The sequence below is a fragment of the Kogia breviceps genome, chromosome 5 (assembly GCF_026419965.1).
Source record: "Kogia breviceps isolate mKogBre1 chromosome 5, mKogBre1 haplotype 1, whole genome shotgun sequence".
NCBI lineage: Eukaryota > Metazoa > Chordata > Mammalia > Artiodactyla > Physeteridae > Kogia > Kogia breviceps.
Window position 1 is genome coordinate 56,517,667 of NC_081314.1, and position 19,492 is coordinate 56,537,158.

Genomic DNA, 19,492 nt, shown 5'->3' on the forward strand with positions numbered 1-19,492 from the left:
TATCAATTTTATAGAAGTTTCTATAATACAAAGGAAAACAGACTGAGCTGAAAAAAAGGCCCTCCTGAGGAATAAAGGCCATTCTGTTGTAGGAGAGATTTATAGGGAAGGGAGGGTAGACATTTCCGCCAGGCTTACTGACATATAAACTACATAGGGCCAGAAAGCATTAGAAGAGAATGTCTTTTATTTTATTTTATTTTTTTGCGGTACGCGGGCCTCTCACTGTTGTGGCCTCTCCCGTTGCGGAGCACAGGCTCCAGACGCGCAGGCTCAGCGGCCATGGCTCACGGGCCCAGCTGCTCCGCGGCATGTGGGATCTTCCCGGACTGGGGCACGAACCCATGTCCCCTGCATCGGCAGGCGGACTCTCAACCACTGCGCCACCAGGGAAGCCCAAAGAGGAATGTCATTTTAAAACAATTCGGGAAGAGCCTTGCTTTGTGCCATTTCTTATGAAACAGTCTGGGACCCTGGAACAAGATATCCGAATTTAATATCCCAGCTAGTTTATTGAAAGCACTGAGTAGCAGGCTTTTTGCTTTAACCTTTAAAAATTCCCAGAAGCTCATTGTCCAGACCATCTCACCCTTCTAGGTTAATGAGGTAGCTAACAGGCCACAGTAGAAAACAGCTGCCCAATCAAGTTACAACAAACAAGCCAAAAAAAAAAAAAAAAAAAAAAGAGGCCTGAAGTTACACAGGCTTTTATTGTCTTTCAAAGAATGTAAGAATGTACAGCGGCCTCATCATTCTGTTTCTTCTTGTGATGGGTTGCAAAATGAATCAGAAAAGGCGCAACATGAATCTGCTCTCAGGACAATGCTTGTAATCAAAATAGGAAATGGTACAAATGTAAGCCATTCTCCTTGCAGTTTAAAGATTATAAATCCCTATTGACCTGTTATGATCCAGAGCCTACTTGTGATTTTTATAGTTCTTTATACGCTCAGAATTTTAAAACCGCAATGTAAAGGGGCTACAGCTGTTCTTTTTCCGATTTGGATGTTTAATCTGCGCTTGGCGCGTGGCACCCTGGTCTCCACTTCCTCTGCCCGTCTGCAGCCTGAGCCCTGCTGCTGACGCCTCGCACAGTTCAGCCCACCAGTCTCTTCCCCTCCCAGGGATTGAAACACAGCACTGACTCCTCCAAGGGGCTCTGAAAAAATTTAGGAGCACTTGTCAAAGGTTTTGTTCTTTCTCAGAGAATTGAACCATCCTCATGTTCGTTATGCAATTTAAAATGGAAGTGGGAGGTACAGTAGGTTTGGAGCCAGAAGACTTGGATTTTTATCTTCAGTGTGCCTCTCTCTAGGAGTTTGACCTTCTTTCTCCAAGACTTTGTTTTCTCATCCAGCAAGTAACTGCACTACCTATTGCATGGGGCTGTGTTGAACATCAAAGGAGCTAATGTGTATGAACGTGCTTTTGGAACTACGACCAGCTTTTATATGAAAATTTAATATTTGTTAAAGTGGTGTTCTGAGACCAGTTTTGACATGTAGGGAGGGGAGAGTTCCCCACAGCAACAAACAGTGCTCCGGACACCAGCTGGGTGTCCTCCAATTTAACTGAATTCTGACACTATGTACCTGGAGATGGAATCAGACTCCACAGGTGAAGCGTTCGGTCCTATGAGACTGCCCCGTATCCACCATATCTTCAGATGCCAGTCACAAGCCCAAGATTGTTACCTGTGCTTCTGACCAACTGGTTATAAATCAGAGTTTCTCAAGATTCCCTCCTTGGGTTTGATTAATTTGCTAGGGTGGCTGACAGAATTTACTAGGTTATGGGTTTATTATCAAAGGCTGTAACTCAGGAGGAGCCAGAAGGAAGAGATGCTTAGGGCAAGGTATGGGGAAAGGGTGTGGAGCTTCCATGCTCTCTCGAGGCTCACCACTCTCCCCGATCTTCACGTGTACATCAACCTCATAGCTCTTCTAATAACATCCATTTTGGGTTTTTATGGAAGTTTCATTACATAGGCCTGATTGATATAATCCTTGGCCATTGAGTCAACCTCCAGTCCCTTCCCCCTCCCAGAAAGTCAGGGGGTGGTGCTAAAAGTTCCAACCCTCTAATCACATAGTTGGTTCCATTGGCAGCCAGCCCCCATCCTTTGGTGCTTTCCCTAAGTCACCTCATTAATACACCAAAAGACACTTTTATCACTCTCCACACTTAGGAAATTCCAAGCGTTTTGTGAGCTGTTAGACAGGAAATGTGGATGCAGACCAAATATATATTTCTTATGAATCACAATATCACAAATGTAAAATGTTGTTAGTATTGATATTGGTAGTGTGGTGAAAAAGCCAAATGGGAGATAATAGTCATAGTGATTTGTGACCTTGTAGATTTCTTAAATAATCTGAATACTTTGAGCTAGATTTTTCTTGTTTATAAAACACTCTTAACAGTGAATGAAGTCCCTTGGGAGACCCAGTTCTTCTTCTAGTGCACTTGGGTGACATTGGGTGTAAGAAAATATATTTCCTTAGCTGTGTCCTAGGGGACAACAGAGGTGATACGCTCTCCAAGGTGCTCAGCTTATACCCTGGAAGAATCTTTGTTGGATATTTTGTTCTCACTTACATTTTTCATTGTTTTTTCAAATTGAAGTTCTCCAGGGATGACCAAGATAAATATTCACATCTCCCAAATATTTACAGATACAATGTATGAAGTGTTATGGTTATTATCTCAACACTTCTCAATTTGAAGTGCTTTCTATTTATCACTATAGTCATATCTTGAAAAAGACATCGAGGCTTGCCTATTAATACAAATTTATCAAAAGGATCCTTTTCCTATGCTTTGAGGAGCCCATTTCCCTCTGAAGTGACCATCCTTTCAACGTTATTGTATTTTTTGTCTACTGTGACTCTTTCTCATGGCAGCTACCTTGTTGGCAAGTAATTCAAGTTTTTGACTGTGCTATGATGTCACAATTCCTGTTTTCTAGTCACTTTGTCTCTCCCTTGCAGTTGTGCCTTCCTGCATAACCCATGCGGTCTTTCCACTCCTGCAGAACTTCTCATTCCCATGGTCACTGCTGACCAAGAGTCCAATACTCTAAACTGTGGGCATCTTTGAGTTGGATATCCTGACACTTCCACATTTGGAGAGCACATTTTATTTTGTGGCTATTTTGATTTTGCATTTTCTAATTTAAGTCATTTCTGATTTCTTTCATTTCTAATTTCTATGGAGGGAAAAATAGTTTTAAACCTCCCTTTTACCAGGTGGTCTCGTGATTTTTAAAGAATCTTCACACATTAAAATCCCATTTTTATGTAATATCATTTTAACAGAAATGCTCATTTTATGGAGGGAAAATGATAAAAATTTGAATGATTCTTAGGAGCCCCTTATACCCTTTTTATTGCATTTTGATGTGGCTTAAGTCATTAACAAAGGGGGATGAGTTGGAACTGTGGCATGTTTTTATCTCGTATCATTATTCAACAAAAGAATATTTTTTCAATAAAAATTTTAGAGCAAATTTCTAATTTTCCTTTTCTGAAAAATACATTTTAAAAAACGGAGTGACCTTGGACTCAGTTCAAAATTGGAATTTTACAGGCACTCTTTAAACTTATTTGTTCCTGGAGCAGTAACAGGGAGGTAAGATCTACTATCAGTATTTCTATTTCTATTTCGCAGATTAGGTGAGTGATAGAGAAACAATGTGGGTTGTCTTTGGTCACAGCATAGCTACTTCATCTGTAGGAACTAGGCTAAAAGCCAATTGTGTTGAATTCTAAACTCAGTTGCTGAACATCCCCCTTCTCTTTCATCACCCCTATTTTTCTTCTCTATATAAGATTTTTGGAGAATTCACTCTCCTAGACACGTTTAAAGAGCTATTGACTAGCTGCCCTGATTTTATAAGGTGATATCTTGCCCAGTCCTATCATTAAACTAGGGATAAAAAAAAAATCTCCCTTTCCTTTAAAAGTCCATGATGTAACTGAGAAAATAATGTGTATACAATTCATTCTAATATGATATGACTAGAGTTATGCTAGTGATATGAACAAAATGTTCTGTAAATGTTGAGAAAAGCGTGATAGTTCGCTGGGGGTTGGAGACAGCAGAAGTGAATGGATAAAGGTTTTAAAAAATAAGTGACATTTTGAGCTGAGGCTTTGAAAGCCAGGTAGATGAGAAGGGAAAGGGTAGAGGGAAGCGTAAGAGCAAGGTAACGATGGCAGGAGATTGGCAAAGTGTAGTGCCCAGCATCTCTGAAATATGGGGTGGTCCAGGGTAGGACTGCTCAAGAGATGGGGCAGGAAATTAGGCAGGACTGGGTCTTGAAGACTGTGCAATCCAAGTGGTCTGGCTTCTATAGAAATGGGGAGCTGCGGATGGTGGGAGAAGCAGTGCAGTGACCAACACTTGTGGGATTCTGAAAGATTGCTGTGGGTTCAGTGTGGAAGATGTATTGAAGTGAGGGGGAACTGGGAGAATGGGGCCCATCAGGAGCAATAAAAACTCATGAAAAATGAGAAGAAGTCTGTAACCAAGGGACTGGGATGGAGAAATTTATGATTTTGAGCTATAATAATACTAAAAAAAAAAAATGCCTAGTTGCAAAGTATAAGGGGAAAGACATGTTTCTAATTTACAAAAATCTAGAATTCTGGTAAAACCTGAACATATTTAGTTTAAAATTGTGATTATTTAGGACACAGCTCATTAAATACCTCAAATAATTGGTTTTTCTATGCTAAACATTTATGAGAAAGGCAGATGACAAGAAAACAAGCTGAAAGCAATTTTATCTTCAAGGAAGCAGTTCCTACTTTTTGTCCTGGGATCATATCAGTTCAATTTTATACATGTTCTGTGTCATATTCCTGCCCCCTCTTGCCTCTGAATATCCACTCTCTGGTTGTCCTGGATTCACAGGCACATGCATCAGGGGGCCCCCCGCTTTCCTCCTGCCACTGTAGAGGTGCACGATGACACTTGGGCAGCAGCATTGAGATGGGAGCCTTAGGATGAGTGCTGTGCTGGTCTGCTGCTCCTCTGGCCATAGTATTAATTCTTTCATGGCAGGGACTGTTTTTCCCTCTTCTATCTCTCAGCGGGAGGGCACTAAAAGAGTCTTTTACTATATGTCACACACTGTCTAGGCAATTAAAATACATGATCAATTTAAGGCTCGTGATATCCATATGAGGATTGTTATAATTTTTTCACAGATTAAGAGACTGAGACACAGACTGAGACACATCATGAGAAAGGCAATGCTTTTTATATCATTTCACGTTACTGTCCTAATGTCTACCCCACTTCCTGTCATATAGTCGGATGCTCTCAATAGATGTTTAATTAGCATTTAAAGAGAGGTGGATTTTCTCATAACTAGGTAGACCTTAGTCATGCTTGCTTGTGGATAGGGATTCCCCTGTCCCTGGAATATATAAATCATATTGTTCTTTAGCTTTATTCTGGGTTAAATGCAGTATTATGTCTTAGTACAGGAATTTCACTTTGCTGCCACTTATATTTTTATGGGATAATGTGACTCGGGACTGACACTGGTTACAGATGTAACCAGTATGTCCTTGGCTTCTCCTGTGGTAAGTACATATGTGTCACATTTACAATAAGATCACACTTCTGTGCTCTTTTGAGTATCTACCTTCCTATTAGCAGGAAGTTCAGTCTTTTCCTAGGATCCCAGGAATCCCTGTTGGGCAAGGTGGATCCCTTTGTTGTCACCATTTGTTAGGAGCCAAGCCAATTCTATAGCTCTATGAGTTAGAAAGGCTTAGGGAAACTTCAAGCAAGGTTCAACGAGATGTGGTGTACATGATATCTGCAGAAAGGAGCTCTGGCTGTAGGGCATTGTGCTGGACACACGGTGGGTGTACATTCCAAGAGCAGGACCTGCCTCCTTGTTGATTTCTCATAGGGCAAACATGAGAGCAAACTCATCAAAGGGGAGATACCACTGGACTCCAGGGCTTTCACAGCCAGTTATCTGGGAAAGCCACTTGCTCTGCCTCTGGGAATCCTGGGGGGGGCTTACAGCCAGGGTAGGAAGGTCAAGATCCTGTTTAGCCCCTTCTGCTGGGAAAAGGGGAGAACTCATCATTCCAGCTGAGTTTTTGTTCAGGCCAATGCTGGCCAATAGAAATAGAATGTGAGCCATATACACAATTTTGAGTGTTTTAGTAGCTAAAGTAAAAAAAAAAAAAAAAAAAAAAAAAAAAGTAAAAAGAAACAGGTGAGGGCTTCCCTGGTGGCGCAGTGGTTGGAAGTCCGCCTGCCGATGCAGGGGACATGGGTTCGTGCCCCGGTCCGGGAAGATCCCACATGCCGCGGAGCGGCTGGGCCCGTGAGCCATGGCCACTGGCCTGTGCGTCCGGAACCTGTGCTCAGCAACGGGAGAGGCCACAACAGTGAGAGGCCCCGTGTACCGCAAAAAAAAAAAAAAAAAAAGAGGTGAAATGAATTTTAATAATACGTTTTCTTTGAATCACTTTATCCAAAATATTATCATGTCAACATGTAATTAATAGAAAATTTGTTATTGAGACATTTCTTCCCTGAAATACTCAATTTTAGTACAGATTCTTTTTTAAAAAATTTTTATTGGATTATAGTTTATTTACCATGTTGTGTTAGTTTCAGGTGTAAAACACTTTTTTTTTTCTTCTTTTTTGCCTGTGCTGGGAGGCTTGAGGGATCTTAGTTCCCGGACCAGGGATTGAACCTGAGTCCACGGCAGTGAAAGCACGGAGTCCTCACCAAGGGACAGCCAGGGAATTCCCTACATTCTTTTCTAATACGGAGTCTTTGAAATCAGGTGTGTTTTTTACACTTAAAGAATCTCTCAATTTGGATGCTAATTTTTCTTTGGGTATACTTGATCTGTATTTTGATTTCATAAAATTTACATTTAAAAAGTAGATTTTCATATCCAAATTGTTCCAACTATATTTCCAAGTTTTCTAAAAACTGAACTATGTCCATTTGAAAATTTAACTTTAAAAAGATAAGTTGGGGGCTTCCCTGGTGGCGCAGTGGTTGCGAGTCTGCCTGCCGAGGCAGGGGACGCGGGTTCGTGCCCCGGTCCGGGAAGATCCCACATGCCGCGGAGCGGCTGAGCCCATGAGCCGTGGCCGCTGAGCCTGTGCGTCTGGAGCCTGTGCTCCGCAACGGGAGAGGCCATAAGCTGGTAAGTTTAAAAAAAAAAAAGATAAGTTGGAAAATTTAAAGTTTAAATTAAAATGAGTTATTTGGTTGCACTAGGCACATTTCAGGGGCTTGATAGTCCTATGTGACTGGCAAGCTACTGTATTGAACATGGAGGAGCTCCTGGGGTTGTTTTTGGACAATCTCAAGTGTGTATAATGCTAATGTTACCAGGGACCCACCAGGCCTTAAAAACAGAAATATCACAGAGAGGTGATACAAACACACCTCATTATATATCTTGGGTTCAATTCCAAACCACTGCAGTAAAGTGAATATTGCAGTAAAGTGAGTCACACAAATTTTTTGGTTTTCCAGTGAATATAAAAGTAATATTTATACTATACTGTAGTCTATTAAGTGTGCAATAGCATTACATCTAAACAAAATACACATACCTTAATTAAAAAATACTTTATTGCTAAAAAATGCTAACCATCATCTGAGCCTTCAGTGAGTCATAATCTTTTTGCAATAGTGACATCAAAGATCACTCACCGATCACAGACCACCATAAAAAATATCACAATAATGAGAAAGTTTGAAATATTTCAGGAATTAGTGAAATGTGACACAGAGACATGAAGTGAGCAAATGCTTTAAAAAAATGGCGCTGATAGACTTGCTTGACACAAGGTTGCCACAAGCCTTCAAGTACAATGTCAAGTCCCAACTCCGGAGTAAAGCTGCCTGGGTTTGAATTCGAGCTTTGATACTTTCTAGCTCCAAGGAAGTACTTCACCTCCTGCTCCTCAGGTTACTTATCTGTAAAAGGAGATAATAACATTTCCTGTCTCAGCATTGTAGTGAGGACTAGAGGGCAATGCCTAGCTTATTGTGAGTTGTCAATAAAGGCATTATTGCTTCAGTGTTTAAAAATCATTTCATATTTCATTATCTTATTTGCTCCTTACTGAGACCTCATTAGGTCGGGAAAAGAAAAAAAATATTATCCCTCATTACAACACAGCTAGGACTGAAACCCAGGTCTTCAAAATCAAAGCCCGTTTTGCTTTCCATGTCATGATTACCACCGTCAGCTAACTTGAACTGAGCAGTACCTGTGAGAGGTACTTTTCTTAGGGCTTTACATTTAACAGCTGTACTACACCAACTTCCCCTTCTGGTTTTTGGGAATAGCGTGACATAGCTATTCATATCTGTCAACCTACTGAACAAGGCTTAGAGAAAGACTGGCTTGTTATCAATATCAGGGATTTAGTCTTCCCATTTCTCAATGAATATTTACCTTTCTGCTTCCCCAAACACTTATTTAAGAAGAAAGTTAAAGTCTTGACTATTAATGCGTATTAGTTCTACGCATTGCCTTTGATCAATAAAGGATCACAACAAAAGAGCATATCCAGTATTTAATGTTCAAGTTCCCATACCATTTATTAAATAATGTACATAGAGAGTAATTTTAATCTCTATTTCATGCAGTCTGAGTGTTTCTGGCTCCTTTTTATTGAGGCACAAGCAGGATATGCTTACATTTATAACTTCTGATATGCTCTTTGGGTCTGTTTTCTGATTTTCCCTCCCTTTGATGACTTGTCAAAGATAGGTGCCTGCCCCAGGTGTGTCATTACATTCTATTACATCTTGACAATCTGCAGCTTGTCAAGGCTGCACAATAGTCCTTTGTATCCATGTCAGAGAGCCCAGGGAACTGCAAAGTGGATCAGGCAACTTGTGAAATATTTGACTGAACTTAGACTCCATCACCCCATCTCAGTGAATCAAGCCACTATAAATCAAAGCTTTGCTCTGCCAGTGGTCTCTTAACTTTCAATACGTTTTGTTTTAAAGGACTTTGGTCTGTGATCATCTCATATTTTATAGGGTGATATCCTGTGAGTACAGGGAAAAAACGAAAGAAAATAATAAGGAGAAAGTTATGAGGAACACAAGCAGGGGAGATAGGGACAACTCACATGTGGTATCAGTTATTAATTTATTAATTATTTTTGGTTGTGTTGGGTCTTTGTTGCTGCACACAGGCTTTCTCTAGTTGCGGCGAGCGGGGGCTACTCTTTGTTGCGGTGCCGGACTTCTCATTGCAGTGGCTTCTCTTGTGGCGGAGCACGGGCTCTAGGCACATGGGCTTCAGTAGTTGCAGCATGCGGGCTCAGTAGTTGTGGCTTGCAGGCTCTAGAGCTCAGGCTCAGTAGTTGTGGCGCCCGGGCTCGGTTGTTCCGCTGCATGTGGGATCTTCCCCGACCAGGGATCAAATCCGTGTCCGCTGCGTTGGCAGGTGTATTCTTAACCACTGCGCCACCAGGGAAGTTCCAGTTTTGTTACTTTTAAAGGCAGATAAAACACCATAATTGGTGCTCTGTGTAATAGTTACTTCAGTGACCTTCTGGACTGTGTATCCATGGATGTTTGGTGGAGGTAGTCGTAAAAATTTTTATGCCACAAAGAATTCTGCAAATAAAATGTTTCCACTGGCCTCTGTCTATGCAACAGCAATTATCTGAGATGCAAGTTTTCAGAATATATAAGTTTTTTCCTGTAAACAGGCAAGGAAAAGCTGATATGAATTGATCTTTCTCTGCAGAGTGATACTAAATAATAATATTTTAAGGTTTTTTTCTTATTATCAGGGAACATATATTTATTGTATAGTATTAGGAAAAAGATAATAAAATCACCCAGAACTGTCTCCATTAACGATAACCATTTTTAATATCTTATTGTATGTCCTTCCAGTCTTTTATATGCATATATTTTATAACCTAGTTATAATTGTGCTTATATAGTTTTATATCTTACTTTTTTCTTTTAACATGATAAAATTTTTACCTGTGATTAGGTTAAGCATTGGATAGACTGTCATTAATCATTTAGTCTATTACCTATGTTGGAAAATTTTGGTTGAGTTCATTTTATTTTTCTATTTAAAATAACCCTGTGATGAATATAAACTTTTATAACATGTATTTGATTATTCCTCTAGTATAGTTTTCTAAAAGTAGAAATTTTGAGGCAAAGGCTATAAACATCTTTAGCGCTCATGATACACACTGATAAATTGCTTTCTAGAGAGGTTTTAAAATTTATCCAGTTTTCTGTTCCATCAGAAGCAAATAGAAACAAACATACTATCAATAGCATGTAGATACCAAGGTACACCTGGTTCTCTTCAGAGAAGTCACTTGGAAAGCTCTTCTTATTTCAGTGCAGTTGCCTTTGTGCCTGCCATTACTTCAGAGAGGCACACAGTCTTGGACACAGAGTAACATTTCTCAGTTGACCATCTACTCTAGTTACCGGTTTGGGTTCTGAGTAAAACTTGGCTGTTTTCAAAAATTGCAACATCTGTTCTCAGAAAGATTGGCCATCCTTGAAGATACAAAAAAGTATGAATTACCAGTTCTGAGGTTGTACCTTGCTAGCAAGTAACAAACGGCATTTGTTACTTACTTTAACTTCTTCAAGAACCCTGCCCCTGCTGAATGCTGTTGTGATCATTAAAGCGATGCTCCAGAAAGGCCGGCAGGGAGGAGGAAGACAGGGACAATGTGGTGTGTGCTGTCCATAGCCACTTGCCCCAGCAGTTTATAAGTAGCTGTGCTCACTTGTCTGATTTGATGCAGAGAACAAATGTAGATCTGCAAATGGGGGATTAACATAGTGTATTCATGATAAGGTAATTCTACTAAAAGAAACAATTTGTTTTTTTATGGAATGTGTTTTACTTGATGACAGAGAGAGGGAGAGAGAGAGAGCTAATCAGCCTTTTATGGCCCTGATTTCCCTGTCTCTGGCAGTAAGGATGTCTTTTACCTCCTTTTACAGAGAGGGTACCTTTCATATGGGAGATTTATTTCCTGCTTTCGGGGGACAAAGGAAGTTCAGAATGTTCTTCTTGCATTGGCAGTTTCTCAAATACCTTTAATTCAAAATAATAAGTATGCCAATGTAGCATATTTTAGGATGACATATTCTGAACCCCTACACATACTAACAATACCAAAGTGCCTTGAAGGATGATGAAGGAATGACTGAGAATGATCAAGCACCTGACATTAAGGAAGACATGGATCAGAACACACAGGATTTTCATGTGATCATAGGTGGCCTCCTTTGGGATTCCTCCTCTGGGGGTGGGACTCCTGAACTGGAACTATTTCTTACAGAATAATACCCAGTGGCAGTCTCCCCAAATACATTTTATGGACAGCATTGATCACCCTGATGTAGACAAGTTGGAAAGAATCTGTTTATTTTGCAAGATAAGTTGCCCCTAGCTCTAGAGATCAGCAGAGCTCTGCTTCCCATCTAGATACATCAGTAAATGATGGAGGGACATAGGAGAAATGATAGGGGAGGACAGAGGAAACAGACTAGCTATACAATTAATAATATTTTTAAATTGGTCTGATCATCAACTGTATACCACTTCTTTTCGGCCCATATGTCTTTCTTTTGTTTTGTTTCGTGTTTTTGAAATGTTACAGAGTAAAATCCTATCTATTTTAGAATAAAATGGCAGAGGAAAAACACATTTTCTATAATTACTGAACTTTTAATTTTTCATTCTTTTGGTGCATAAACCTTTGCAGAAATGATCATATTAAGAAATATTTTTGGACCAAAACCTAAGAGTAGCATATCATCAGGCCCTGTGTCATGTTAACTTTGAACAGACAGGAAAATATTTTCCAGTATGGTAAAAGAGCAATTCTCAAACTTTAATGGGCATGTATAAATTACCTAGGGAGTTTGTTAAAAATACAGACTTTGAGGTAGTAGGTTTGGGGAGGAGTTAAAGATTCTGCATTCCTCACGAATTCCCGGGTGTTGCTGGTGCTCCTGGTTCATGGACCACATTTCAAATAGCAAGTATGGGACAGAACAAGTCTTTTCTTTTCTTTTTTTTTTTTTTGTGGTACGCGGGCCTCTCACTGTTGTGGCCTCTCCTGTTGCGGGGCACAGGCTCCGGACGCTCAGGCTCAGCGGCCGTGGCTCATGGGCCCAGTCGCTGCGCGGCATGTGGGATCCTACCAGACCAGGGCACGAACCCGTGTCCCCTATATCGGCAGGAGGACTCTCAACCACTGCGCCACCAGGGAAGCCCAGAACAAGTCTTTAGAGTCAAGCAAGGCATTAACGTCTTTGGGTGTTGGTTTCTTCAATTGTAAAGGGAGAAAATGCATACATGAAGAAATTCTTATGAAGTTGATATAAAATAAGCATTCTGAAAGTGCTTTGTAAACTTTGCTCTCTCTGGTATTAATTTTTTTAAACTAATATCATATTGCTTTACAAATCCTTCATCTGCATTATTGCTATTCAAGGCTCTTGACACTAATGTTGAAACAATGAGCAAAATTCATTCCTATGGACATTGCTATTATACCTATTAAGAATTCTAATTATTTGATACCTTGTTGAAGAGCTATGAGTGTTGATTAATTTTTTTCTGAAAAAAAGTTTCTTTTGAATTTTTTGGATCTCCATTTTATATCATCCTTCCTAAGACCAACTAGAACTGCCTTCCTTTCCCTACCCAAGCCCCAGCCAAAAACAATCAATGGATATTTAGTATTAGATTTGGGGGAAGTGGTCAAACAGTGAAACCATAATCTAATACTTGTAACTATATTATTTTCAAGTAATCTTTTAGCACTGTGGAATGAGAGAACACTAATTTTTGAAGAACAAAGATAAAGCAGTTGAACAGCTACTGAATATCAGCAGGGCTTTCAGAAAACAGGCAGTGCTAAGATTCCATACCAATTAAAAAAAAAAAAGTATTACTCACAGAACATAGAAATTCTTTTGGAAAATAAAATTTTAACACTGAAGTTAAATTCAAAGCTCAACAAGCTTTGTTTCCTAGAGATGTTATAAGGATATATATATATAAAAAATATTATAAGGATATAAATATATATATATTTATTAATAGGAAGTTCCTGGACAGTGGTCAAAAGGGATAACAGCAGAACTGACTGTATGGGAGGCTGAGCCATTTGTCTTAGACTCCCACATTTGGTTACAGACTCAAGTGTCCATAGAAAGAAATTATTTTTCAGTACTTATGAGAACAGAACTGAGATGCCTTGCTGGTGTGAGTCTAGAAACAAAAAGGAGTTTCTTAAATGCCCCTGTCTTTAACTGACTACCATTATATTAATAACTAACCTGAGGGAGCATTATGGCAATGATGATAATCTCTGGGTGGAGTGGGGTAAAAGAGGAAACTATTTGATAAAGGTAGGAATTAAGCAAATGGTCCACAGGGAAATCAAGGTTGTAATTTATTTCAAAGTTTCAAAATATTTATATCTTGCATAATTATGACTACACAAATCTCACATATACGTAAGGCTAAATTATCGATTCCTTTACAATCTCACTGTATAATGAAAAATTCAGCACTAAATATTTTATTCCCTGTTTTCCTTTTCCTGTTATTAATGTACTCTGAGATCTTATTTTTTCCATTATTTTTAAAATTTACATTTTCTTGTTTATTTTACTCTGTATATGGGTCCCATCTTCTTACTCTGTCTTCAAACCTCCTTGTTGTTGTTCACTGAGGTCTTGAGTAATGGCTCTTGACTCATTATCTTGTCAAATATATGCATTTGTGTTGAGTTATTTAAGGGGAGGGGGTATGAAGGATCCAGAGGAAAGAATACAGATGTTAGTGAAATAACTGATGGTATCAGCCATACCACATAGAGCTATCTCTATAAGGATTGAGAAAGTATATTATCCATTTTATAATTTTAAAAATCTGCATTTATATTATCCATATCTGTATATGGTATGTGACTAATCCTTAATGAATACACATGAATATGCATATATACTGTAAGTGGACTTGGATAGACCTGGTATACTTTAGTCAACGTTGAAAGAGCAAGACAGGTGAAAGAGGCAGTAATGGTTGTTTTATAAGCTATTTAAGGAAGACGAATTTGAGCAAGAGTCAGGTCAAACTTGCTGAGAACATTTATTGCTGCCAGTTGAGATTAACGAAGTATAGACTGTCTTTGCCAAGAGGAGCACCACCTCATTCTTTTGGCGTAGGCCTTTGTTGCTGGGCTGTCACAGTCAGGCTGGCGGGATGCCATTGGCCCTTTCTCTGGAACGTCTCGGTGGTGTCGCCTGCTCCCCAGTGACTAGCTTTGCTGCACGGTTTGAAGCCGCTTCATTTTTGTTTTTTGCCTTCGAGCAGTTCTCTTTTTTTTATTTTTTAAGAAACTATCCTCTAATTGGTATAGAAAGTCTTCAATTTGTCCAACCTAGAAGAAATAAACAGATACAACAAGATTCGTTGTTGTTTCCCCAGGTTTTGTGTACTTAGGCAAATGGTGAGGAATTTAAAGGTAAAGGGCACGTATAGGTCCATGTTGGAACAGAACTGGCGGAGACAGATACAATTAAATATAAAAGCCCCCTTTTTGTTTTAATTTCAGGGTCCTTTGTTTTAGGAACATGAAGCAGACATGCAGGAATTTGCTTTACCACTCAGTCCTATATATTGGGGAGGGGACTGGGGATTATCATCACCTGCTGTCTTTATTGGTCAGTAAAACCAGGGATTTCTAAAAGAATAATGAAACAAAATCTACTCCCCTCAAAAACCAGAGATTCTAGCACTGGTATACTCCTGGCCAACTTGGGAGAAAAATGAATATTCCACATTGTCTTAGCAAGAGCCATTTCTCTTTTAAATCAAAAGTTGAAATAAAATAAGATAAAATAACGATATACAAAACAGTAGTTCTTAGAAATAAATTATTTGTCTTTCTCCAAAGAAAACTTATCATTATTCAGTGACAGTTGGTTGAATGTATTTTGCTATTTGTCAGAGTAAAACAGTTTACGTATATGCTGAGTTGAGATTTCATGATGAAAAACAATTCATACTTAACCCTGATTCCCGAGACCTGCATATTGTATTAGTCTAAAATCACTCACTGAAGAACCTGTTGTTGTAAAGATAGCTCAAAGCTAGGGCACTTACTCTTCAAGGTATATTAACATATCATCTACTTAAGATAAAAGCACTTACAAGTTCAGTTTTCCAATTTTGAGCTCTACCTTTAAATCACTTGATTTATCATTCAGAGTAATATCCAAAAGATAATTCAGATTGTCAAAAAGAGAGTAATAAATGGTAGCACTCATTTATATGTTATAGTTAGGTCTTATATCACACAAGGTGATGAAAACTGTCCATTGGTTTCCTTAAGAAAATAAGATAATTTATTTATGTGTAAACAATTCTTTTTAAAAACCTAAAATTACTTCAGGTAAATTTTTCCAAAAGTACATATTATTTATGATATCTGATTATTGCAGCAATCATCAAAATGATTTGACAGAATATTTTTGGATCCTGTCATGAAGTCAATGCATTATTCTATGTATTCCATCCATTTATACTATCCAACTTACACCAAAACCATAAGTAAAAAATTAACACAGAGCACAGTCAAAATAAACACGATAGATGGCACTTTACTGTTACTCTGATAGAGTTGATTACTCACTCATGTTATTTGCACTGAAAATGTATGGTTTAAATCAAAGCTCTTTACAGTGATAATGTTTGCAGTTAGTCCAAATACAGTTACAATTACGACCCTAATGCAACAAAAAAAGCTTCCTTCAATGATACAGAAAAATAATTGTTTTAAAATATCCATTAGGTGGCTGCTATCTTTTTTAAAGATTGTGTTTATTAAGAGCAGTGTTGACTAACTGGTTTGCCTTTCATTAAAAAAGACAGAAGAAACACAAGGTATGTCACTGGAATAGAGAGTACTGCTGAATTAAACTGGGAGGTCTAGAGTACAGACTATGTACATGTCTCACCTGGCCTAGGTGTTCACCTCCTGCCTGGTCTGTCTACATGCTTTCCTTTTAACCCATTCTCCTAATAATACTGGAATGATCTTTTTAAAATGTATATCTGGTCACATTTTCCCCTGCTTAAAATGCCTAAATGGATTCCCAAGCCCTTACAGCTCTGGGTGATCTAGTTACACTTCTGTCTCTAATTCTGTCTCCTGTCACTACATTTGCCTTAGCCCTGTGGTACATCTCTCAGTTTTCTAAACACAACCGTGCAGCATTCTCTGCACCCTTGATCTTCCTAATTCTATGCCCTCTGATGGAATACTCCCATGGGAACCCTTACATATCCTCTGGATTTCAGGTTCAGCATCAGTGCCTCAGGGACATACTTCTTGACAACCCAGACCAGGTTGGGGCTCTCAGTAACATATTCCCACAGCAGCTGATTCATCTCTTTGCATATTGTAAGTTTTTACTTAATTGTTTATAATGATTTATATAATATCTATCTTCCCGTCTGGGCTTGCTCCATAACGCAGGCAGCTAGGTCCATGGTGTTCACTATTCCCAATAACTAGGATATGGTAGACCCTCAACAATCCTACTCTCTGGTAATAGAGCTGAAGACATCAGTGTGTTCAGAAACCAATGTGTTTTTCCATACTGAAAGTGGTGATGGTATGAAGCAGATCAGAAGACTTTCTTTTCTCTTAAAGATTAATCACTTTCATATCCCATCATTCTATTACCATTGTTTAGCTTTGAGTCTAGGCAAGGTAATAACAAGGTGTGGTCTCCATACTTGAAACAGCCAAAAGTAGAAAGGGCACTGGGAAAGGAGTCAGGAGTGTTGAGTTCTGCTCTTGGCCTGGCTTATAATCTTGATCTGTGACACCAGAAAAGTCACTTGGCCTTTCTGAGCTTCAGTTTTCGCCAGCCTTTAGTGAAGAAAGGGTTAGCCCGGATAATTTCCAAGGACACACCATGCCAAAAAAAATTCCATGACTTGTACTCACATCAGATTTAACTTTGTCCAGACTTAAGATGCACCCTTACAATTTTGAAACCAGAGGTTATTCTCTTAGATTATACCATTAGATGAATGATAGAACATGCAGTTAAGTAAGTCAATTTTAGCTTCTGTACTTACTGAAGTGTAGGAGAGCTGCAACATGTTTTTAGTAAAGCTGGTTCTTTATTTTCTTTTTTTAAGTCAAGGAAAGAAAAATGATGGTTGAAGAGAAAATAGATTCATATAACTAAGAAGAACAGATTGCAAATGATAGAAATTTCTATAAAGCCCTTAGGGAAATAAAACACAGAGAAATATGTAAGCATGTAAGGAAGGAAATGAGCCCGTTTCTGGAGCAGAGGCCTTATTAGACCTTTTTAGTATAGGGTCTACTTGCTTAACTATATCAGATAGTCTCCTTGGTCATTTTGGGTCTAATTTTCCCATTTGCAAAATGGGCAAGTAACATTTTCTTGTCTATCTGTGTGCCGATGCTGACTTGGCATTACTGAGATGTGGATATCAGACCAAATGAGTTTGTAGAGAATTTGGGGATTCCAGATGATTGAGGGGAACTGAAGTTCTTAGTAAAAGGGCAGATTCTCACCTATCATATGGTTGTCAATCATAATCCTCATCAAAGAGTTAGGAAATTGTTATCGACTAGTTTCTGAGGATTTTTAAATTCTTATGCACAAAAGTCTGTCAGTCATGACTTACTGTAGAGTCAAAAGTTCAGAACAAAGATGACTTTGAAACCGTAAAAGAGAAGACAGCCTGAGAAGTACAGGAGATTTCAAAGTTGAATTTCTAATAGTACAAAAACAAATAATACCAATTAGGAAGAAATGTGGAGGTAACTAAACAGACCAATATGTATTACAGGAAAATTTCTAATCAGCTCAGATCTCAAAGGAAGTACTTTCATTCTTTCATGCAAATATTTATTAAACATCTATGTACAATATTTGGCACTGTACTAAGGTGATAAGCAAAAATATCGAGATGGTTGTTTATGAGGAACTCAATATTCATGTAGGAGAGACAGTTAATGAAAACATGATTGCAACAAAGCATGAATGTTTATGTAAGAATTATGTACAAAAAGTTCTGTTAGCAAAAATGTCAGAACAGTGAGTTCTATCTGAAGGAATGTGGAGGTGTGTTGGAGGTGATAGGAGATGGGTCTTTGCAAGGACAAGAAACTCATTCCAGACAGAGGAAATGGCATCCATAAAAGCAAGGTTGTGAAAGAACATGGGCTATTTGGTAGGGGTGGGTCACATAGCATAGATGTGGGCATGGGGGGACAGAGAGTAGAGATATACACAGCAGGAAATATAGATTGGGGTCAGCTTATAAAAAGTTGAAAAATACTTAGCTATGTGGTTAGGAAGATAAATCTGGTGCATTGCGTGGGGTGGAATGCAGCCAGGGAGACTAGAAGCAGGTGGATCAATTAGGGTCCAGTGCAATATGATATGAAAAATACTATTGGGGCCTGCATCAAGGATTTAAGAGATGTTTGGGAAGTAAGAGCTATAGTCTTGATGAAAAATTCTGTGTTGGGGTTAGAAGGCAAGCAGAATTAGTAATGACTATGAATTTTCTCATTTGAGACATTGATGGTGTCTTAATGAGGTAAGGAATAAAATTCAATGAACAGTTTTAGGGAGAAAGGATGAGTTTGATTAGTGACAAATATAAGAGGTAGTAAAAGGTCCCATAATCAGGAATGTGTTAAAAAAAAAATGGACCTATACTAATAGCCTAGTATTAGGCTAAAAGTCAGAATGATGAAAACTCCTAATAGAAAAGAAAAAACAACCCACTATTTTGTAGTTTACCATGTGAAAAGCATTTTGGCAGTTACACAGTCCTGAGAAAGACAAACAAAAAAATGACACTTTCAGTTATTCAGAACAAAAAGGTGGTCATGGCAGAGAGACAGCCTGCTGGGTCAAAGTCAGATATATCTGGGCTGGAATCCCAGCTCCAGCATGTTCTTGGTGACTTTTGGGCAAACTTATTTAATTTCTTGGAACCCAAGTTTCTTCATCATCAATTGCTTTACAGGGTCCTAATGAGATTAAATTAAACAATTTATGTGAAGTATTTGTATAGGTTTGAATTGCTATTATTTAGTGGTAGTATTAATACTTGAATCTGGAAGTGTATGCCCAGTAAATAGAAAAAAACACAAATAAAAAAACATACCTATAAAAATGAAATAAAATTAAAAGCTAAACAACTTTATCTAATAGTCCTTGTGTTTTTGACCTCCACTCTGTGGAGGTTGCTGCCTCAGTAACTGTGCTAAGTTTAGGTGTTTGACATACTTTAAAGTCTTGTGATTAGGTCTCAAAATTCCACTATATAACAGACAAAATTAAGAGGGGGCAGAGAAAGGAGTGGTAAGATATGAGTTTCTGATAGTAC

The 19,492-nt window shown here is 38.6% G+C and overlaps 1 protein-coding gene and 1 long non-coding RNA gene across 2 annotated transcripts in view; one reads left to right on the forward strand and one right to left on the reverse strand.

Annotated features, from left to right (window-relative positions):
* The window catches only part of LOC136794241 (uncharacterized), a 372,844-nt gene that overhangs the window by 16,582 nt on the left and 336,770 nt on the right, over positions 1-19,492 (forward strand). The gene's annotated exons all lie outside the window — the stretch shown is intronic.
* The window catches only part of SPATA16 (spermatogenesis associated 16), a 238,980-nt gene continuing 233,845 nt past the window's right edge, over positions 14,358-19,492 (reverse strand). Inside the window, exon 10 of the mRNA XM_059065460.1 lies at positions 14,358-14,480. Coding sequence (XP_058921443.1) covers positions 14,358-14,480 — 123 coding nt within the window. The remainder of the gene's footprint in view (positions 14,481-19,492) is intronic.